This window comes from Dryobates pubescens, chromosome Z (genome assembly GCF_014839835.1).
Source record: "Dryobates pubescens isolate bDryPub1 chromosome Z, bDryPub1.pri, whole genome shotgun sequence".
NCBI lineage: Eukaryota > Metazoa > Chordata > Aves > Piciformes > Picidae > Dryobates > Dryobates pubescens.
The window spans coordinates 107,563,056-107,586,722 of record NC_071657.1 but is presented as its reverse complement, the minus strand read 5'-3'; the positions used below and the strand labels follow the sequence as shown (position 1 = coordinate 107,586,722).

Below are 23,667 nucleotides of genomic sequence, written 5' to 3'. Positions count from 1 at the left end.
TGTTCTTAAATGTAAACCATTAGTACAGGGATTGCACCTTTTAAAAGAAAATTACTGCAAATCATCATGCAAAAGTAAAAGGCTACATTCAGTACAGTGGTGAAGAGAATAATTGAGTTCATGGTTACTGTTACGGTTGAGTAAGTCACAGTTTATCATCTCAAATAAGAAATCCTAATCTTTCAATGCCACACAATAAAAAACCATTAGTTTCTACTCCTGTAAAAACTCAAGGTCATGACAAAGCCATTGTAAGGACTAGAAATACCAGTGTTACTTAGCACTCTTTTAGTGAATTCACTGACCCATACTGTTTTCTGTAGTGTGCTTTCCAAAGCAGCTAAGCCATAAATGTCAACGTCTTGCCAGAGAGCTGTAGAAGTTACTGAAAGCTGACATTAGTTTTGTTGTTGTCAAATTGCTTCTACTTGGCACAAGGCTCTTTTTAACTCTCTGACCTTGATTTCTGTGACTTTGTTTCCTAAAGGATGATCCAGCTCATGTCACCAGATGAAACTATCCAATCTATATCGATCAGCACCACAGATTGACCATGGATGGGCATTCCCTTCACTGCTGTGGTGCTTGCATGGACAACTAGACCAGAAGGCAGTAAGTTGCCTTGGAAAACTTTATCGCAGCTGGTTGCTCTTGCAGTCAGTGTTATCAGTGCTGTTCTTCTCAATATGAAGGGTAATTTTAAGTTGGGCAGAGGATATAATGTACACTCATCAGTAGGCCAGCTGGCAACCTACTACATGCATCTCAGAAGAATTTGTTTGGATAACGCTTGATTTAATTCTCTTTGAAACGTGAACTGCTACTTTTCAAAATTACAAAACCTTGCAAATTTGGACATTAAAGCTGACTTCATCTGACATAGTTTTAATTTCTACAGCGCAGCTTGATATTTCATGGATGATGAAGGAAATCAAAGGTTTACCAAAGCCCTCTTGGGGAATTTATGCCAGTACAACCTGGCTCTTCAGGTATCACTCAACCATGTGCAGTGCAATCAGCTGAAAGTTATATACAGCAGTGCTCTGGAAAATGATTTGGCATTGCACATGTAAACCTGGGAACAACACATTACAGTTACTTAAAGCTCAGTGGAACAGAACAAAGGAGTTGGAACAAAACAGTTTGATGAAGCATCTGACAAGAAGCTGTCTTCCCCTTATGGAAGATGAGTAAAGAACTGGTAGTCAGCATAGATGCAAAGAATTCAATGCTTCATTTTGTCTTGGTTTTCACACAAATGCCCTCTATTCAGTATTACCAGTGTACAACTAGAAAAAACTACTGCTCGCATTCAGGTCATGATTACAGTTTAGTATTCATTCTCATTTAATAACTTACCCACTGGATACTGTAGGCAATGTATTAAGTAAGCGTTGTTTTAAGGTGAAAACAGATCTTTAAGATGGGTATTAAAGAAATGAGATAAAGGAAGCTAGTGATGAGATGAAGGCAATCTGTAATGCTCTCTAGGAAGCTCTTGTAAAGGAAAGAAATCACATTATGGGGCCACAAAGTCTCTTTTCACCTACAAATTGCCTTCAGCTGAACAAAGATAGCATTAAAGGTGGGGTGTACACCTCACTTGCCACCTCTTTACTCTCTAGCTGTCCTGTGTACATGATTATGCTGTTCTCCTGGAATAACCAAGTGCTTTCCTCATTCTGGAAGTCACTGGAATGTGTTTCCAGATTTTGTAAAAGGCAGAGTAATGTCCCTGGCATAACAATAATTAATTAAAAAAATCTTCAGAAATGACACAGCAGAGGCTACATTTTTGTATAAATATGTAGCTATGAGTTGCTTTCCAGCAAATATAAAATAATTAGACCTGCAGAGGCACAGGAACACAATACCCATAGGTGCCCTCAGAACAATTGCTCACCCTCCAAGCACTGCCAACTAATTGGTACTTCTGGGAATGATATCACAGCCAATGTCAGCCAGTCTACACTGCTCCAAACTGCTCTGGAATCCCCAGAGTTACCAGGTTTGCAAGGCTAGTATTTTCAAGAATACTGAAAAGCCACACAGATGTAGCTGGTTTTGTAAAGCTGCACTGACATGCAAAGAATATTGACATGATGGCCAAACGCTCATCCAGCCCCAGCTTTGCTTCCCTCTAAGGCAAGAGATATTCATAGCTTTTTTATATCGCATCATATCTACTTTGCTAAATCATTCCCAAATGTATCAATGTGTTTTAACCAAGTTGATTACCTGAAGGAAATTTTCTGCATGAAACAGTAATAATTAATCTAAAACACAAAATATTTTATAAACACAGGTAAACTATCAAGCTGATGTAGGGTAATGGTATTACACTGCTCCACAAGGATAGTTCATTATGAGCCAGGTTTACAGTCTTGCCCCAGGCTGCTCTGGGGGCAGTGGGACACTCTATTGTCCAATACATTGAACTAAATCATAATGTTGTAATTTAACTGAAGAAAATTCATTTTTACAATGCTATTTTGTGTCCAGATGAGTATTAACAAAGAAAAGAAAAATAAAATAGTGATTGTTAGTATCCTTATCAGTATTGAAGTGCATGTCAGAAAGTGATTGTAAAGGGTCTGTAATAGTCCAGATGCATTTAGGTTAAAATCTTGCCTAGGAGGTATGAGCCCTTTTGTGAACTGAGAGAAATAAAGTACAACATCAAGCATTTAATTTTAAAGGTGTGCTGGAGTCTGTTCAGTGTATTCAATACATTTGTTTTAATGAAGTCTAAAAGCATATCTGAATCCAAATGTTGGCAATTAAATTCCAATAAAGTGAATGTCCCAGATACAGCCCATTATAAAACACTCAAAACTCATCTTTGCCCAAAATATGTGTCAATGAAGCCAGACACTGAAAAGAACCACCTCCTCCTCCAACAAGAAGAAAAATCCTCTCCCCCAGTCTTCCCCAATTTTAAAGATAAAAGTTTCAGATGTACAGATTCTGAGGCAGGAAGGGTGGCCTAATAGACAACTAAAGGCGATTCAGTGAAGATCGGTCTGGGGATGGCACCATGTAAAATGATTGATAGCATATTTACCATAGTTCTACTAATGAAAAAGCAGTTGTCAGACTTTTCTCAAGAGGATGGCATCAGTGCTACTGCAAACTCTGCTCATAGAAAGTCATGAGTTAGAAAATGAGAACCAAATGGACTCACAGCTGGGAAAAGCCAACAATAATTAATTTAACTAGCAGCCATTTGTACAGACTTTGTGTAAGTTAAAAAATTTCCCTTGAGAGAAGCAAGGTCAGTGAAGGACAGAGCCTATGTCTTCCAGTGATAATGAAAAATACAGAAATAGTAAGGAAATATGGCAAAGGCTTTGATTCTTTAGTGGATGCATGGAAACTTCAACATTTCCACTACGACTGAGCACTACAAATCCCTGACAACATATGGGAGGAAGAATTTGGCTTAGTGGTTTGTTTTTTTTTTAATTCCAATTTAGAGTCATAGGGGGAAAACAGAGGAACCTCTGCTCTCTTAAATAACCTGCCCCCTCCCCACAATAAAACAGTCTTACAAGAACAGAGGGACAACAATACCATTTAAGGGCTTTCATTGCAACCCGTTGATGAAGAAGACGCAAACAGTTTGAGCCCTAACATGTTGTTTCATTTTAATGAGCCCCGAGTACCTTCCTTGTCCTTATTAAAGTGGTTAATGGTGCTTCTACTGCCTCATTATCACCGCTAGAACACATTCGCTGTTGTTCCTACTGCTAAGCCAACTCCTTTTAGTTTGACAAACGATCAGAAAGTCAAATCAGATTGCTCAGAGATACTTGTTTATAAAATTCCAGTGGTGTTCCTCTGAGTATCCATGGGGACATTACAATTATTTATATTTTCTCGAGGTTGCTGTAATTACTGTGGTTGTACTTTCTCCAAACAAATGTATCTATGCCAATTAAAGCCATACTAGGTGTGTATGTTGATCAGACTACCATGAAACTTCTGCTCAGTTTGAATCAAAACATGGAGATTTAACTCAACTTCCCTCGTATTACTTCCCAATTTAGGTACTGCAGAATATAATTTTTGTTAAGCAGATTAATGTTTTACTAGAAAAGCTTCTTTTTACACAATCCTAACAGAATTCTCTTTTTGTTTGTTTTTCTTTTTTTTTTTCTTTTCTTGCCTTTTTTGTTTGTTTGTTTAGGGCAGGTGATATTTTCTTGCTTTTACTTCTAAACACATTTTAGGCATAAGTAGATATGTCATGACGCTGCTCACAATGTAAATGACTCAATGGACATACCAGACAAAATAGCTGCAAATGATTGACATCATTCTAGCAACATTCTGCTGCTTTCCTGTTTAGAGTGTAATTTAACATCCATCTAAATATCCCTTACAAAATAATCTGAGCCTGTATTTACCAGACTACTTTATAACCTGTACAGCCATATTGACCTGACTAGGGTGTAAATTCAGATTATGAAAAATTTCTAAATTGTTTCTATGGGGATATTCTTTAAATGTTTTGTGAAGAAATAATGTTACATTTAAAGTTCCCATCAAACATAAATCTCTGTGCAATGGGGTGTAAAAATTCACTGCTAATTGCAATTAGATTGGCAACAGTACTTTGTCCATAATGTGAGGATATGACACAATTATTCTGAACAGTTGCAAGAAAGACTCATTTGCAGAAATCACTCCATTCTTAGCAGGATGAACAGACAAAGAAAACCAAAGCAGGATAGAAATGAATAAATTTCTCACCAGAGAGTCCAGCCATGTCCACAGTAAGGTTGAACATTTCCCAGGTAGAAACCTAGAGACTGTGTGACTTCAACTAGGTTGGTGAAGTCCAGACTGATGCTATTGAAAAGCACAGAGGTCATGATGATTTCATCAATTGCCCACACGTCTTCACCTTGAGAAGAGTGGTATGGCTGCCACCATCTGAACTGAATGCCAATCTGTCTTGCATCCTCAGGCAACTCCACTGAAATGATTCTGGAAAACAAAATACAATTATTATTCAAAGTTTTTTGTGCCTGCAATAACTCCACGGGGATGCATTTTATCATTACTTTCCCTTACTGACTCTAAAATTCATGGGTAAATTCAGCCCACAGATATCCACCTTAGCATCTACTGGAGTAACTCATACCAGCGACAGGGGAATCATCAGTTCTCTTGATAGCCAAATTATTTATATAAAGACAGCCATGTGTGAAAGATGCACCAATTTCCAACAATTTTGTAAATATCGCTGCTATTACAGAGCTCTCTACAAACGTAAAGGTGCTCCTCATTGCCAGAAGAAACCTGAGAATGCCTTCCATTTGAAGCCCAGGATCCTAGACTGGCAAAGAGGTGATCAGCTGACGAGGACTTAGGAATTTCAGCTTCATTTTCTCAGACTCAGTGGATTTTATCCTAGCTTGAAGACATGCATCCTCTTAACATCAGTGCTTGTTTCTGCACAGCACTGGCAAGAACTTGCCCCTGTAAATTGCCACACTCAGTAGAAAAGGTCTGTCTTGTAAGGTGTCATCTTTTATGGCAGACACTTTTCTTCTATAGTTACATAAAGATGTAACTGGAGGTGTGTCCCTGGAACTTCTGGTCCACAAGGTCAAACTGCAAAGAAAACAAAGAGTAATATCTAATGTAAAGGAGCAATTGTTGTCCACAGCAGCAGGGAGCATGCATTAATTGCCACGACAATGACACCTTGATAACTCTGTGAATCACCAGGTCCATAGTGCCCCATACAACACAGGTAAGCTGGGACACAGAATGGCAAAAGGGACATTTGTCTCTACTGGCAAAAGGGTTTTTGGCAAGCTCATCATATAACCGATATTTTTCTTTCTCTCTTAGAGAGAGAGGACATGTGGATAAAGCGACTTATCAGGTTAACTGGAATTAAAATGTTGTACTTTAGCACCAAGGTTTTTCCAAATTTAAGACTAAGTGACCTGCTATTATGTTTTTCTCTGCACACATGAAACAGTCCTGTGCCTGCAGCACTCTTAGTGCAAAACCATACTCTTAAAAACTAGTTGTTACATTTATGATACTGTTGTTTAGTGTCACATTGCTTTTAAAGGATGCATTCATCCCTCATCAAGAAAAATGAAAATGGCTTGGCTAAACAGGTGGGAAGTATATGAAAAGTCCTGGGTGATATTTCTAGGAACTGCTTTCTGCCAGTCATAGGCTGGAGAGAGCAGTGTCAAGGGACAGTCAGAGATGGCAGCTGCTGTGTTGCAGCAGCAAGGGGTCAGCAGTACACACACTTATGTGTGGTGGGCACACTTCTTTTGCTGCTGTAACAAATATGCCGGAATGATGTCTTACCCTAAGAGAAAGACCATGCCCCACAACTCTCTGGCACATAAATAAAACACAAGGACTTTCTTTCTACCAAGGGTTCCCTAACAAGCAGCAACTCTGACTTCTGGGGTCAATTTTTAAAGGCACAAATGACACTAAACTGCTACTGATGGTAAAAGGAACTGATGATTTTGTCTTCCATGCTTCAGCAGGGGGAACCTGAGGAAAGTCTGCAGCTTGCCTAGAAGCAGTGCTGTATCCAGCATATTGGCATTTGTGTGAGCTAATTCTCTGCTATAATCCTGGGCATATTTCTCTGCTGGTGGCTGCCTCTGATGCCCGTGCCTTCCCTTTCACTCTAAGCTCCCATAGGCTTTCCCACATAGGCACTAATTCTCTCTGGCAGTAATGTACAGACAATCCTAACTCAGGACATTCATCATTGACATGCCTATTGGGTGCAAAATACTGAACACATTAAAATAAACTCCCTAACCCAGGAGACTAGGCAAAGACAATTTTAAACTGTTGGTGTAAGCTACCACACATGGTACACAGGTTAGTATGCAGACCCTGACTGCACCTCCAGTTCTAACAGCTTCTCCTGTCTGGCTTTGATTTGTTGGAGATAGATTGTGAGGGAGGGGAATTCTTGCTAATGACTTTGCTGCTGCAGAGAAGAAAAGTGTTCCCACCACCATCACCAGCTACCATCAGGTTTCTCAAAAACCAGCTGGGAGACCTTTGCTCTGCTCTCATTCTCTCAAGCTATGCGCATAGCTAATGTTGAAAAGCCACCGCTGTTCTGCTCAGAAGAAAAATGCAGCTGTCAAATGTAAGCAGATTAAATGCACCTTTTCAGCAGAACATTAAATCTGTAATTATTTTTTTGTATGACTGAAGATTAATTAAATTTCTGGATACAGATTGATTGCCAAACTTTGCAGCAGTCCATCTATGTTACCAAAAATGCTGATATTTTCAGACAAGATAATATGAGAAGGTGAAGCATTCTTCATGTTCTTCATCATAATTATTGCCAGCAGTAACTTCAGCTTTGTATGCCTTGTAATTTTTTCATCTACCTGAGTGGATCATTACACAGCCCATAGCAAAACCTTTCTAACCTGTGTATATTGTGCTTAGCTCTTTGCCCTGTCAGAACAGCAGAAGCTGTGTTTCATACTTAATCTCAAAACCCTAAGAAAAGAGTCTAGCATCAATAAAATTTAGTACATTTATATCTTAAACTTCATTAAAATTAGTCACTGGAATGTGTATTTTCCTTTTTGTTATAAATATTTCATAGTGCTATATATTAAAAACCTTCAGGGAAATAGAATTCCTACAGCTGTAATCTTGAATCTAAGAATTACAAAGAGTGCCATATAAAATATAGATGTGACTGAAAGAAAAGATGGGAAAGGAAAATTTGAAGAAGGTTTAGAAGTGCTCCAGGTCATAGGATCTTTCTCTTGCAAACATTTAAAACTTCAGAAATTGACATCTCCGTGCAGTGTCCTTCTGCCAAATACAGTAATTCCTCTCAGATTTTTAGGTATTTCTTTTAGCTGCCAGGAGATTCATTCAGTGATAAGTTTTTTTTCTGTCAGAGTATTCTTAACCCCATTTTGTAATTTTGTACTGAGTTATTAACAAGATGATGAAATCTACTTATTGTTTTTAATGTATTGATCTGAGCTCAATAAACATAAACAGTGAAAGTTACAGGTAGTTAAAGTGACTTGTAGACTTTATCTGCAGTCCCATCCCTGAGGTCTCAGGCATTGCCGTGGTACTGGCTGGAGGGCTAGGGAAAAGGCCGAGTTTAAAGTCATCCTTGGGCAGGAATTGACCAGCTGGGATGGGACCCTCAATGCCACCATTGACTCTGCCTCTCATGTGCCTGCTTACATAATGTCTCTTTTCAGTGGAGTTTATTTGCTCTGCTGCATCACCCCTTGAAGGTGGATGCTCTTAGGTTGGAGTGGGTTGGCAAAGAGTCAGCTCACATTATTCTGGCCTTGCAGGATAGGTGTGCTGATGGAGGCTCCTGATTTTGCATTGCTTCACTAAAATTAGTGGATGGTGTCACAACTGTAGCAGTAAAGATGACCCTCTCTAAATACATTAGATACATTCCTCTCTAATCTGACACCAAACATATGCTGCTAGGTGAGACGAGCTCCTTGTTCAGCTTCTCTGGGATTTGTCCAATCCCAAGGCACAGTCTCCAGCAGGTCCTCCCAGGGTACCAAGCCCAACTCACAGGCACACAGTCATAATCCCCTTACAGAGAGAGCATTCAGTTACCCTACTGACCTGCAGAGACGCTCACAGTCAGATTTTGTCTCAGCTGTCCTGCTCTGCCTGCAAACTCCTAACCACAGAGGATGATGTACTGAAGATATCAGTGGCTTCAATGCTACAAATAATTTATGTTAATTTTTCTTTACAAGAAATCATGGCTGCTTGCATGGGAAGAGACTTGCCTCTATCTCCCACAAGTACATTTTTACCCCTGTGTCGCATTACCTCTGCTTGCTTTGTCACATCATCTGAGATCTGAAAGTTGTTAAATCCATGCATTCATTTTTAGAGAGGCAGGCAAAAATGGGAAGTTCCCAGCAGTAACTTCTAGTGTGCATTAAGAGATCTTCACTCTCTTAACTCCCACACCACATGGGCAGATGTACTTGGTCTCTGCGCTGCAGTGACCACCACTACCAGCATCAAGTGCATGTAGATAACTCTCCTTGCAATGCTGGTGCATATACCTTGGCTCGTGGTAGTTAAGGTAAGAATAGTGCTCCAGGAGCTTCCAGGTGATGCCGTTGTCGTAGGAGTAGTGCAGCAGCACTCCTTCCCCGGGCTGGTCGGGTGCTTTGCAGGTACTCAGGACTGACTTGCTGCCCAGGCGCAGTGTAAACTGCAGGAACCTGCATCAGAATTACACAAATATTGATAGGGCACCATTTGCATAATGGTTTGTTGGGGGGTTTTTCTAACAAGGCTGTTTTCAGATCTTCTCAATCTAAACAAACGTGATAAATTTCATTCATGGGGGCTTGTACATGTGATTTGTTTTTACTGTCAAGTGATGCACTGTGGCACATATAGTTAAAAAATTACAATCTTTACAGCATTTAATTATTTATTAGGCACTGAAGGGGAGGGAGAGGTAGTGAATGGATCTAATCAGCTGCCACAAGCTGTCAAATAAACACAACCTTATAAATAATTAATCAGCACTTGGCTTTGATGCTCAGGTTTGATATTAACATTTCATATTTTCCATCTGAGCTGTACAATAACTTCCCTCCAGTTTGTTTTGGGAGCTGTTGTTCAGAAGGGAGGAGTAAAAAAGGCAGAACTATGAAATCACCATTACAATATGGAACCGGGAGTTTGTACAAAAGTTTTCTTCCTGTTAAAACTATTACCTTAACAATATACAAGGCTGCAGGAGGAAGGGGCAGAGGTACCAAATTTATCTGCCTCACATTAACACTCTTCCACTCTCACCTGGACTGGGAGCTGTCCAGGAAGGAAGTGATTAGCTGGCGCCTGCCATCCTTGTTGAAGACCAGAGCCTTGCCACTGGCCAGCACCCCGCAGCCGAAGCTGACCTCAGCTCCCCGGATGGAGTAGAAGTTGTGGTAGGAGGAAAGGCGGGAGCTGGTGAAGCTCTCCGAGATGAACACAGGGAAGGTCTGTGACGCCATCTCACACGCTGGGCCCGAAAAGCCGGGGTCACACCTGTGGGTAGGGGAGACTGAACACTGCAATTCACACCCATCTTCTCCTGTGGTTGGCTGGCAAACTAGTGGAGGTGGCTACAGTTGTTCACAAAGTGAAGATACCTACAAAGTCCCTCTCAAATCTGAGAACCTCTTTAAACTTTATTTAGGTGTTGCATAGCTGATGACCTTTTAGTTAGCACTTACTTTTCCAATTAAAAAAATAGTCATTGCTATGAACACTCCACAAGTCCACACATAACACAGAAATATTTGTATTCATTTTTGGAGCACATTTATTGCTGACATAGTTTAGAGGTGTTAATAAATAAAATTATTAATTTGCTTTTATCTGCAGCATGTCAGATGCAACTATAAGAAACTGAGGAGCAGAACAGAGAACCTCATGGATCACACTTTTGTTAAGACATAGAACTAGCCGTACCAGTATTTTGAATGTGCTTGCAGGTTTTGAGTAAGTACTTCTATATTTTAGACTGGAATACTTTTAACAAGACAGACCTTCAAAAAACAGTGGAGTGTTGACCTTCTGTTCTTGAAGTCTGTTAGGCTATGTGATATTACAACTCTGACAACTGTAATTCTATCCCAAAATTTCATATAAAAGTTATGTAGTCCCAAACCTTGAACCAATATAAAGCATGCATCACTAACATTTCAGTGTGCTCTGTAGCACACATTAGAGTGAACTGGAAGTTATCCTCTCTCCCAGAAGAAAATGAAAACCAAAATATTATACCAGATGCAGTTTACAAAGATTGATCTTTAGCTTTTTGGTGAGCCTTTTTGGAGGCATTCTGGGCCTATGCTAGTTTTATAATTAGTCATCTTGAAAAGCAAGGGCTGAAATGAAAATCATTTAAACTTTCAGATCATCAAGTGAACTATGTGACAGCATTGAATACAAGTACTGAATTATAGCTCTTACTTGCAGCCATTCCTGGTACACTGTCCTCGCCCTGAGCAGAATTTGAGGCAAGATGGACCAATGTAAACTGCGGAGAAAAGAAATCAGCTAAATGAAGGGTCATGTATGTGATAAACACAATATAATGAGCACAAGACAGTACACAAACCTGAGCACAAAGCTATTTGATTTATTTTAAAACCCTTAGCTGGAAGATGTCTACAAAAGGATAGCGAGGGAAAACATATTACTTAATGGATGATGTGGCTTGATACGTTAGTGATGGTTTAATTAAGGCACCTGATTTTTGCAAGACTGTGAATGAGATCAAATTATTTGCTATTTATTGCTTTTTCTTTTTCATATTTCAGAAATGTGATCCAATATGGATATTAGCACATTCCAACAGCAGTCTTGCAGATTCAAACACTGTGCTGCTGCTTCTCCCACTGAAATCGTCACTTAATTTCACTGGACCAGTTAGAATTAAAACCTGCCCTGACACATCTGAAGTAACTATTAGATATGATATACTTCCATAGAATCAAAAGGAATAAGACTCCAAATCACATGCACTTGAAAATACTCATTTTAATCTTTTACTTCATCTTCCTCCATTGACTCTTAATCAATAGTGCTAACGTTTTGTGAAGAACATGAAGGATGGACAGGTGAGTAAATCTCAGAACGAGCTCCATCCCATTGGACTGTATCACAGTATCTAAGGTTGGAAGAGACCCCAAGGATCATCAAGTCCAACCTGTTCCAACAGACCTCACAACTAGACCATGGCACCAAGTGCCACGTCCAATCTCCCCTTGAACACCTCCAGGGACGGCGACCCCACCACCTCCCTGGGCAGCCCATTCCAATGACGAATGACTCGCTCAGTGAAGAACTTTTTCCTCACCTCGAGTCTAAACCTCCCTTGGCACAGCTTGAGACTGTGTCCCCTTGTTCTGGTGCTGGTTGCCTGGGAGAAGAGACCAACCCCCTCCTGTCTACAACCACCTTTCAGGTGCTATAAAGAAAAGCATTAGTCTGCAATGGATAGGCCAAATGCATTAACCTGGGTGTAGCCCATAGTTTGTGGACAAAGTTCTTTCAATACAACATGACAAACAGGCCTTACCCAGGAACGATCTAATATTTTCTGTTGAAGAGTGCCTATTACTTGGAGTTATCCACTTGCACTGTGACTTTTGGAATGTAATTCAGTCACCAATGTGAAATCACCTATAACAAGCAGTACTTATTTTCCTCCTAGTTTTATGGTGCTGCTCATCACAGCAACATGTCAGTACTCCCTGGCACGTGCTCTAAATTCCTGCTAGCTACTCCGTGTACCTACCTCCCCATCAGATTTCATGTGATTTCTAGACTTTCTCACTTTTCAGGGTGCAAAAATTCTGTTCTGTTTGATTTACTTGTGTCTTTTGAGGTCTTTTTGAGGGGATGGTAAAAGTAGAAGGGTTAAAGATGTAATGATGCTATTCAAAATGAAAATTAAAAAAAAGCTTTATGGAAGTTGGCAGATGTCCAGTGTTTCTAGAAGATGGCCAGCTTCCAGATTTCATTTAAAACCTAATTCACAGAAGAAACAGTTGTGAACCTAAAAGTCAGAGCCCTGAATCCTTGAAAATATTCATCTCTTCAAGAATGAGAGTGGCTTGCCAATATTTGTAAGTATTTCCCTGTAATACAGTGTAAAGCTTCTGTTCCACAAGTGTCTAACACAGGAGGCGTGCAAAACCTACAAAGCACACTCAGTTGTGATTCCCATGTTGCAGTTCTACACTCATCTTGAAACAGGCCCTTCTTTGCAACTGGTTTGCACTGGAGTATGCAGCACTCTTTGACCTATTTTTTTGTGCAGGCCAAGGTAGTGCAGACAGATTGATTGCCCACTGATTTTCAAGAGCTTCTTGTTGGTTCATTGTAAAGCATTTGGATCTTTGGATTGGTTTTGTCTTGATCTTGTTTCTGTGAACATCTATGAGCATCTAACATTTACAGTCTGCAGTTTCTTAGGTAGCAGCTCACCTTTATGAATGCTCACAGACATCTTCTGTTGTTTATATACCTTCATTTCCCCTTCTCTTTTAATGTATATCATCATCTTTAAATACAAGTACTAACTCTGTACAGAGAATGTCAAGATGATGCCACTTCTCATTGATAACTTTAATTTGCCGCATTACCTTATCAGCTTCAGGGATTTTCTTTCCAAAACCAGGCATTAATCTGTTTTAAGAATTTTGCACAATGTAACAATTTACTATTGCCAGGCTCTACATCAAACCCTACTGACAGTCACTGCAAAATTTCACAGGCTATTTGATATCACTATAAATCTTTAAATTACACGCTTCATACATCTAACAAAACAAATTCTAGGTGGAGTTTACTTAGCCTCATTTAAGGCTAATGAGCAAGCTAAAAACTGTGTGCCTTTTCACAGTTTGATGTTTCAGTCATGCTTACTTCTGCATTTTGTACATTGCAGCTATTTTATCCTGTTAGTAAGTATTTTCCCTGTCATTAAAGCATTTCCTTTGAGGACTGTCCCTGTTATCCTCTGCACTTAACTTTATAATTATATGAGTCAATATAAGCTCCTCCTAGTTCTTCACATCTGTTTGAAGAACAGGAAGGTAAAAAATAATTTCCTAGAAGAACAGCTCCCTGAAACAGACGGCACTTTCCCCCTGAATATACGGTCAACAGTATAAAAGTTTTGTCAGTGTTTTGGTAGCAGCATTGCTTTATGAAGGTCTTCTATGTCCAGAAGGAAAAATGTGTCCCAGATGCTGTAACTGTTGCTTAGGCTGGCACAGTAAACGCCCTTAGTAGTGCAGTGTGGTACCTATTAGTTTAATTAGGAATAAACAGCCTAAACAGTCAGAGGAAATGTTGTAGTAAGCCCTTGTCACCCATAGATTTTCCTGGAAAGCATTTAATAAAAAGAAAAAAGAAGAGTTCTGTATTAAGCTAGTGTCTTTCCAAATGGTAGAATTCCCCTCTAGCTTCACAACACAACTGTTAGAAACAAAAGGAATTTAACAACCTGAAAATCCTTACTGTTGTGGAAAACATGTTTCCCTGGAGCAGTACAAGTAAATTAACCCTTCCAATGTGCCACGTTCATGTACATGAATACTGACCGTTATCAATTGCCCACATGTTGCCAAGGATTGGTCCTGTTTGTCTCCACCGGATCCTGGTGTCACTCGTTAGTGCAGCATTGGGAAGTGGAGAAGTTATTCGGTTCCACCTGAAACACATCAACACCAGGCTAGCATTTCACACTGCCGGGCAGCTCTGTGCTTGCAGGTGTGCTTACCCACACTAGGAGCCTTCTGAGAATCTGTAATTCTTAGATCTGCTCAAATGAAGCAGTGGAGTTACTACAGCTTTAGAAACAATGACTGAAAAAACCCAAAGAGCATGGCCCATGATATTTGCATACAATTTGTGTATCTTAATTATTGCATTCTAAATTCCCTTGTATGAATACATGGACTCAGCAAAGACCTTGAATTGCTTTGCTGTAGTGAATTCTCCATCACAATGAATAGTTTCTAAATTGTACACTGCATTAAGCCTTCTGGTGCCACTGAGGTGTTTGGTGTACGCCGCTGCAAGTGAGAAGAGGGACACAGAGAATTTAGTCTGCTGTGACCTGGGCCATCATTCTATGGGCCTATGCTTCCTACAGACACCAAGTGTAATGGTTCCTATGACAAGGGACCAGGATTAGAGCAATGCTTCAACTACATTTTCTTTGCATAATTGTATCATCTGCTCTGAATCATCTGTGGAAGCTGGGATACAGAGGGATAATAAGTAATGGGACTTATACTACACAACAAGATGTCACAGCTCACTTTATGGTCAGAACAATACCAAAGAGGATTAATAAAGAGAAGCTGATACAAGAAAGTGGCACTAACTACAATCTGCATCTGCAGAAGCATAGAGAAAGAGCTTCGTTGTAACTCAATATCGGGATTGTGAGTAAAGGTGTCTGAGGATGTAAATACAGCTTCGACTTATGGTTCCCCTGACTAAGAAGAAAACTTTTGTGGCTTTGACAAGGTATAACTTTTCTTCTGATTACCAGCAAGCTGCCTACAGGGTTGTGGGTTTTTTTGGTAATTCATCTTTAGCATCAGAAATATTACACCAGAGAAGCAGCCCCATATATTTCAAATTTCATTACTGGGCAGCCAGGAGACCAGAACACTCCTTCCTTGCTGTCCTCAGCTAGTCAAAAATGAAAGATGACATAGGGTTGTGTGCTTTGCTGCTTTCTTCTGTCACCTATAATTCACTTCCCTACCCTTGCATCTCAGTTAGCTCTGCAGAGAGTAGTCTCACCCGCTGTAATTCTCAGAGGCGTAGACAGTGCTGTGGGGGAGGTGAGGCCCAGCACAGATCTCAGGCAAACACTCGGTGTGGAGCAGGGACCAGGAGCGACCATGGTTTGTTGAAAACTCCAAGCTGACACTGGCAATACAGTGAAGGAGAGAAAGGAGAAAGACACCATGAGCCTCCCTGTCTTAGACACAGATGTAAAAGCACCAGCAGTGAGAAGGCAACAAATGTGCTACTCCTAATAACTGATGCTGAAGAGTAAATCACATTTAGTCAGATTTTGAATTAAACAGGTTCTGAAAATACAAACATGAAGCAAGACTGAGTATTTGAATCTAAAAGTTTAGCATCCAACCTGAGGATTGTCTAAACACCTTGTCTTGTTTAGCCACCACATAGCTAGCGTTTTTGTGCTGCTGCTGTTAAATGAGCTGCTGTTACTTTTCTATTTCATCTGAAAACGGTTTCAAAAATAATGAGGAGAAAGCATGGGTTAATCATAGCTACACAGCATCATAGGAGCACAGGACACTTTTAAGTGCCAGTGATAACCATTAACTCTTCAGAAGGTGGTAAGAGACCACTAGCTATTCTTGCTCTGGCTGGCTCTTCCCTGTTGTTGCTGACAAATATTAACTTAACTGAACTCCTCAGTCATCTGTCTCCTTCACTCACCATGTCTAAATGGAGATCAGAAAAGCACTCTGGAACAGTGAAAACAGCCATCCCCTCCTGAGAACTACAGAGGGTGGAGGGAACCATGGAAAGAGCACCTTTCAGAGAACCCCTGTAGCAGACAGAGCCCCCAGGAGCTCTGGGAACCTCTGTGCTACCCATCCATAGTGGTCTTTAAAGGATTCACAGTATCACCAAGGTTGGAAGAGACCTCAAAGATCATCAAGTCCAACCTGTCACCACAGACCTCATGACTAGACCATGGCACCAAGTGCCACATCCAATCCCCTCTTGAACACCTCCAGGGATGGTGACTCCACCACCTCCCTGGGCAGCCCATTCCAATGGTGAACAACTCTCTCAGAGAAAAACTTTCTCCTCACCTCGAGCCTAAACTTCCTCCCATCTCACAGAGCCTGGAGTGCCCAGTGGTGAATTTTTGTAAATCTGGTAACATAACCGTATATAAAACCTCCAGATTAGCTTGGAAAGAGGCTGCTGTCTTCTGCTTTCAGAGACTAATAATAAATCCAGCCATCCACGTGCAGTTTCATGAGAGAACTCTTTGTGACCATTCACTGAGCCTGTGAGTCCATTCTCCCAAAAATTCATTTTTATCTTTCCAAAAACTATCATGAAATCTTTTTCTTCCCTGTTCCACTGCATATTAAAAAAAACCCCACCACTGTTTACAGCATGGGAGTGTAAGGAAACTCCCAGATGTCTCACATTCTGAAGACCTTGAAGAAGTAATATAGAAAGTGCTTGATTTATTCTGGATATAGTACTGTGTTGAAATACTCCTCTAATTTCCTCCACATAATTAGCTTGTAATGGACTGTTTTATTTAAAGTAATGTCAGTGAAACATTATAAAAATCATAATTCATCACCTCAGTACTAAATTATTGGATTATAACTTCTCCTTTTCATTACAACTTGCTGACAATATTACTTTATTTACATGTACCATCACTGTGTCTGTGTGTATTAAAATGGTTTAGGAAGGTTTTGACTAACTTATTTCCCATTGAGCTCTGCTGATACCTTAGAGGGTCGTATTTACTGCATACATTCAGCACGACTCTCTCACATCTGTGTAACGAAAGCATTTTGAACAATGCTGGATACCAGGAGATGGGAAGTGTTGCTGTATTAGGGAAATACCAACAGGCATAATGGGGACACAGTGCTTCCTTTGTTATGAGAAAGCTCTCTTCTGCTTCAGAAATAGTTTACATGAAGAAAGAATATTAATCTTTCAAACCATATACCAATCCACATCAGTTAACAAATAGAGACAGACTTTATATAACATGTATTTGCAGGCCACAAGTGTTTACAGGCAAGGTTTCCATTTTCTGTGTAGAAAAATATTGCCCATGGCCTTGAGCACTGAGAGCTAGGAGGAGCTGAGGACCTGGCTAGCTTAGCCTGCTGAAGAAGGCTGAAGTTCAGCAGTCTGTGATGGTACAGAGAGCACTCATGAGGGAGAGCCAAATTCTCCTCAGTACTGGCAGCCACAGTAGAAAGGGCAGCAGTCATAAAGACATGACAATGGAAAAACTTCACTTGAGCAGGTCACCCACAGAGATAACACAATACCCATCCATGGAGATTATCAAGTCACAATCCCACCTTCAGCAGCAGGTTTCACTAGATGACACATGAAGGTCCTTCCCGACCAACATCTCCATGATTCCACAAATCATGAAGCCACAAATTAATCTCTTCCTTCTCTTCCCCTCTCCCTTAGGTCCATGGAAAAATATTGAATGTGTCAATGAAGTGAAGCCAACAACAGTTCTGTGACCTGTTTACAATGAGGTCTTCATGGTGAGGTCAATAGGATGAGCTCTGTTTATTACCAGTCTTACAAGAATCATATGTGCTTGTGCCAACATTAATCTCTGGGAGGTCAGCAGGGCAGGTTTCTGGCACTGACTTTAACATTTGCCCCCTGACACAGTACTAAGAGGGAAATCTAACGTCCATTAGAAACTAAAGCAAATGTTGCTCTGAAACCACAAGTATATTTCAGAATAATGGACTAAGGAAAGCGAGTTTGGACATGGAAATCCATTTATTGCATGTGGGATATATAAACCTAGGCCTGTGGAGATGAGGATAAACCTTGGCTTATGAGCAGCTTATAACTGTCATTATTAACTGACTCTGCTCCTTCTTGACAAAAGCCATTCCAAACACTCACCCAGCAGCTCTAAACCAAAATGTACTAGAAAGCTGATCATCAAGAAAGGGTTCTCCCCAGTTGTACCTGTTACCAGGCTGATAAGTTCCACAACCCAGATTGATAGAAAACTGGATCATGTGAGTCACTGTGGAAGGGAGCACTGGAAGGACATGGAAGTAATCCACAGCCCAAACGTTCCTGTTGTGGCCTTGGTGACTCTTTTGCTTCAGGCAAAATTTTGTTGCAGGATTCTGCAGGTCCGGACTAATGACAACAGAAACCAAAGATGGAACCTTTAAAAAAGATTAAATCAGGCTTAAATAAATCAGTGTTAAAAAAGGTTACATTTAAAATAAAAAGGCAACTTCACATCTACTGAACCAAAACTGCTTTTCTCTCTCCTTCTTTCCTTTCTGTTAAATTTCTTAGCCACCTTTTTCACACAGGAGATTCCAAATAAAAACATTTTCTATTATGTGCCTAACTGTTAACACTTTGAATAGCAGTGCTGTTCATCACCTTAGTGGGGTCAAATTGCTTGGTCGTAAAGACACTACAGAAAAGACTGTTTCTTCTGAAAAATACTTGTTTGTTTTGTCAGTGCTCATCTGGCAAAGACAAATGCTCTTTGTTCTGAAGCCCTTCAGCTCACAGAAGCAAAATGCAGGGTATTGGCATGTCTAGTCTGACTACGTGAGAAGTGGGTGCCAGCATGAGTTCACAGGCATGTGTAGGAAGGATATTGTCTTATTGAAGTAAATGTAAGAGCTGCTATATGAAGCTTTCCCTTTGTCCTAAACTGCTCAGTTAAAAAAAAACCTCCACAATTAATTCAGTGTAACTTCAGATCCTATCTTTCCCTGAGTTCCCCAATTATTTTTTTATTATTTTACAATTACAGTTTCCTTAGTTTTAAAAAATGTTCTTCCCTGTCTTTCACACAGAAGCAGTTGTGGTGGGAAGCCTCGCACAATGAAACAATGCAAGTGACTTAGTCATGCTCAGGCCAAAGCCCTGCTGTAAACATCTGCTTTCTGAAGGCTAGAGCTGAAGTGAAAATGCCTGAAATTACCTGCATCTATACCACCAAATTTCCCACACACTGTATAAGCAAACTGCTTGCCAACCTCTAACATACCCCTGTGCACATGCATTACACATTTATTTTTGCTGTCTTTTGCACAGCAGCAGCAGAAGGACAGATCAGGGCTTAGTTACTCAGGGTAGACATGGTCTGTATGCCTCCTCGCTCTAGGTCGAGGTTCTTAGTGTCCTGCCTGAAGGTGGTGGAAGGAGGCTGCAAAATTAGCAGAGAAAATGCTGCCTGTCCACATTGCCAGCAACTGCCTCTTGTGTCTGAGGTCATGCCCACAGCACTGTGGACCCTCTGAAAGGCAGACGGATTTAAAATTGAAAGAAAAAGTGTAAAATGTGACATTTCCAGCATTAGGCGTGGCAAGGACATCCAGATATTGCTGAATTGCTCTCTTCCCAGCCACTGATCCCACCATAACTGACTCTCTTAGGATGTAGGTCCTGAGTATCAGACCATGGCTAGCAGGACCTTGAGTGAACATAGGAGTAACTTTCTGTGAGGAGGCATTATCAGTAAAGCTTTCAGCTGACAGTTAAACATGCTACCCATTGCCCATTTGCCTGTTATTCTAGCCAATGTGAGTCCTGCTCAGGCAAGGAGTGATTAGCAATAACTGCAGAGCTGCAGGCATCCTATCACTGCAAGATCTGTGCACGGTTTATGTTCTTAGGAAGGTCATGTTTCCTGTCCCTGTGGAATTCAACAATCAACATTGCATGGAGAACAGATTGATCTATCCATCCCATCCACCTGCTTTGTTTAAAATTATTATTACCTTGTAAGCAGCATAAGTCAGGGTGTCAAGAGGAATGTGTTCTCTCCTGCCTTCAATCTTGGCATAGAGTATGACATCATTTTCATGGGATTCTCCAGAATCACAAGTTCCCCCTGTACAACACCCATTTAATGGAGAGAAAAATTAATTGAAGACCTTGTTATTGAAAAGTAGAATCATTATGCAGCCATAATTATAAAAATAATTACAACTGGATGCTATTTAACTTAGGATGTGACACAAATGAACACCAAGCCTAAGGACACAGTGTATTAGAACATTTTGATCAGATTGACCATGCCAGAGATCAAGGGGATTGACAATTTTGAAGACCTAGTACCTCTCTTAATCTGCTAATCAAAATAATTGTAATAGAAAATGCTGTTCCCAAAGCAATATTTCTACTTGCACGCTTTAAATCCTATGTACTCAGAAATACTCAGCTCTTTGAGGTCTCAGCAGTAAACTGTTATTTAGTACTCATGCTCTGTGCAGCCTCACACATCATCTGTGAGGACTTCTTAAATACCTCTCAGCTGGTCATTTGGCAGCTGAGAACTTGTTCTTAGTAGGAAACAAGCAAGATTGCTGTGTACTTTATTTTTTGTATTGTTTCTGCTGCTGTCTGCACCACACGCTGAAAGGGATTAATGGAGCCTGTTGCAGCACACAGAATGCGTGACATGGTTGCGATGGGGTGGCATTTAAAGCATCTTCTTGTGGGCAGAACACAAAACACATTAGCCTTCTTCAAAAGAACAGATGTGTTACAAGTATGGGCACTAAACTCTGCATTGTAATTACAAGATGTAATTACAGGTAGGTTGGTGTTCTGGAAAGAAGTTTTTAAATGAAGTATCTGCAATTGAAACAGGAAACACCATTTTCCTGTACACTGTGGGTACTGCAGGTATATATAAAAACCACCACTACAATAGAAAAAAACAGGATGAGGAAGCTTCTTTGAAACATATGTAAAGCAGAAATGTTGCACACATCAAACCCATTCTCTGCTTTTTTCGCTACAGATGGCCAGTTCTTGGGATGGACTAGGCAAAGCAGTGCAGAACCAGACAAGATGTGTATTATACTGTAATGTGGCTCATCTGTGTGTCTTTTCAAATCACAGAATCACCAAGGTTGGAAGAGATCTCAAAGATCATCAAGTCCAACCTGTCACCACAGACCCCATGACTAAACCATGGCACCAAGTGCCACATCCAATCCCCTCTTGAAGACCTCCAGGAATGGTGACTCCAAATCCTCTGCTTGCCTGAATGCTTGAACTATTATTTCATTTCATTTACAAGTATGCACAGAATACATTTTTTTTCAGCAATATCCCACTGTCCTCTGTGCCTGCATGTGCTGACAACTTCTCCCCTAAGTTCAGAAGGTTGAGCAAATGCCTTTCCTGTTTCTCTTGCAAGTGTTGGCAAGCTTGGAAGAACTGTGCTTTACTGGTAATTCATGTAACACATGAATTACATGTAATTCATGTAATTGTGCAACAATTTAGGACAACAACATGAGGCCTTCCACTTATTAAAGACTGTTTTTTTCTTGTTGATTCAAAAGGTTGCTTATGGAGGTCACAAGTTCAGTCCCTGCTTCCTCCTTTATTATTCTGTTATTCTCTACTTTTAAGCAAAAATTCTCACCTCTTCTAAAGAAGATGTTGAGAGAATAACCTCCTGCAATTTCCTTTATGTGCAAAATAGAAGTTCTGGAAAAATACTGCGAGGGACTGAAATGATAGCTACCATGTTCACAGGGATTTTTGTCTATTGCAACACCCAACTAGTGCAGTTGCACAGACACCAGTGGGGAGGGGAAGTGACAGGATACATTTGGTTTCTTCACCCTGGTAAATGAGGTTGCACTTTGTTCCAGCAGGGAAGGCCCACAGATGATGCTAACAGCGTATCAGTGCTTTTCATGAGGCATACCACACACAGATCATACCTCTCTTGAGACTGGAGCATACTGCTCTGTAGGAATCTCTTCTAGGCCAATGCGCTAGCAGAGGAAAATGTCTAAGAATATAGTGAGGGCTTTTGAGCAGAAACCATTCTATGGGTTCAGCCAGGTAAGGCTGTCCCACCTCTGTATTACTTCTGTCTCATCCTTGGGTGCAGCTTTGTTGCATCTGATGCCTTAAAAACAAGGTCTCCATGGGTATGGCTGTGGGAGGACATGACAAGTACCTATAAATCCTCTCAGGTGTGGTAAGGGTGACAGAGGTCTGACTGTCTCTTCTAATAATGGAGTAAGGAGCATTGAGGGAAATTTGAAGATATAACACAAGAAGATTCTTCTTCACATGAAGACTTGTTAAGCTGTGGAGCTGTGGGCACAACAGGCAGGTTCAGCTGACTAAACACTAGTACTAAGGATCATTTCAGACACTGCAAGGGGGCCTGCCTCACCTACCTGCTACTCCAGCAGGCTGTGACTCTCCCACAAGTCCGGGATTATATCCACCAGCCTTGCACTGGTGTCTCAGATATACTTGGACACCTCGATTGGCAACAACAATCTCAGCTTTTCTAATGGATCCTACCTGAAGACTGAATAAGAGTGAACCCACACCTATGTGTGCACCAGGTGCTTAAGCTTCCTTTATACCAAAGGAGATGCAACCCAAACAGTCTGTGGAGTCCAGGGAGTGGCTCAGCTGGTCTAGTTGATGAATGGGTTTTTCCAGGAAAGGTACTGACTACAACTCTTCTAACAATAAAGGACATTTAGACACTGGTCTTAAATGGACACACCTTCACATAACTTCTATATTAAGCTGGTTAAAATTCGAGCACAAGGTTTATCTCAGCCAAAAAGATGGCTGGATACATCCAAGGGAGAAAAGCCTACCAAGGGCTACTAAACCCGGAAGAAAAGGTTTGCATCTGCAAGTCTGTCTATTCTGCAAGACTATTTTTGGGAGGCCCATTTATATGTCCACCATGTTTGTACACCTATGTAGGCCTCCGTAAGTGTGGACTCTCATCTGACTGACAGTGGTCAGTCTTACATACTCATGTGAATCATAGTTACAAATCAGAGCTATCCTCTGCTGAGAAACATTTAAAATAGCTCTATGCATGCTACCCCACTTAATCCCCAGGCGCTTCACACACTGTATGGCATTAGCAATATATACTCACCCATACTGAAATAGAACCTCAAGTTCCCATAGCCTGTAGTGTCCATGTACGGAGTGCAGACTTTTCTTTCTCCATCTCTGAGAAACACCAGAGCTGAGCCAGATTCCAGTGTCCCACATTCAGTACCAATGACAGCTCCAAAGATGTCCCACCTGGAGAGGCCAACAATGGGTGAAGAATGTGCAGGGACATGTTACTGATAAACCTGTACAAAACATGTTCTAGGAGCTCACTTTTACATACAAAAGTAGCTGTTCCTGCTCTTGAAGAGGACAAGAAAATGCAGTGTTTCAAATGTGATTCCTATGAAATTACCTACTCAACACTAGCTTTTAAACTCAGCTGACTCATATAAAGACTCTAGCTGTGCCAGGGGAAATTTAGGCTCGAGGTGAGGA

General features: G+C 40.7%; 1 protein-coding gene across 2 annotated transcripts in view; it reads right to left on the bottom strand.

Moving 5' to 3' along the window:
• RELN (reelin) overlaps positions 1 to 23,667 on the bottom strand; it is a 277,932-nt gene that overhangs the window by 82,764 nt on the left and 171,501 nt on the right. For both annotated transcript variants that reach the window (XM_054178701.1, XM_054178702.1), the window contains exons 12-20: positions 23,270 to 23,421; positions 20,106 to 20,218; positions 18,319 to 18,527; positions 15,370 to 15,498; positions 14,154 to 14,263; positions 11,011 to 11,077; positions 9,847 to 10,080; positions 9,099 to 9,260; positions 4,756 to 4,992 (exon numbers count right to left, since the gene is read on the bottom strand). In XM_054178701.1, coding sequence (XP_054034676.1) covers positions 4,756 to 4,992; positions 9,099 to 9,260; positions 9,847 to 10,080; positions 11,011 to 11,077; positions 14,154 to 14,263; positions 15,370 to 15,498; positions 18,319 to 18,527; positions 20,106 to 20,218; positions 23,270 to 23,421 — 1,413 coding nt within the window. The remainder of the gene's footprint in view (positions 1 to 4,755; positions 4,993 to 9,098; positions 9,261 to 9,846; positions 10,081 to 11,010; positions 11,078 to 14,153; positions 14,264 to 15,369; positions 15,499 to 18,318; positions 18,528 to 20,105; positions 20,219 to 23,269; positions 23,422 to 23,667) is intronic.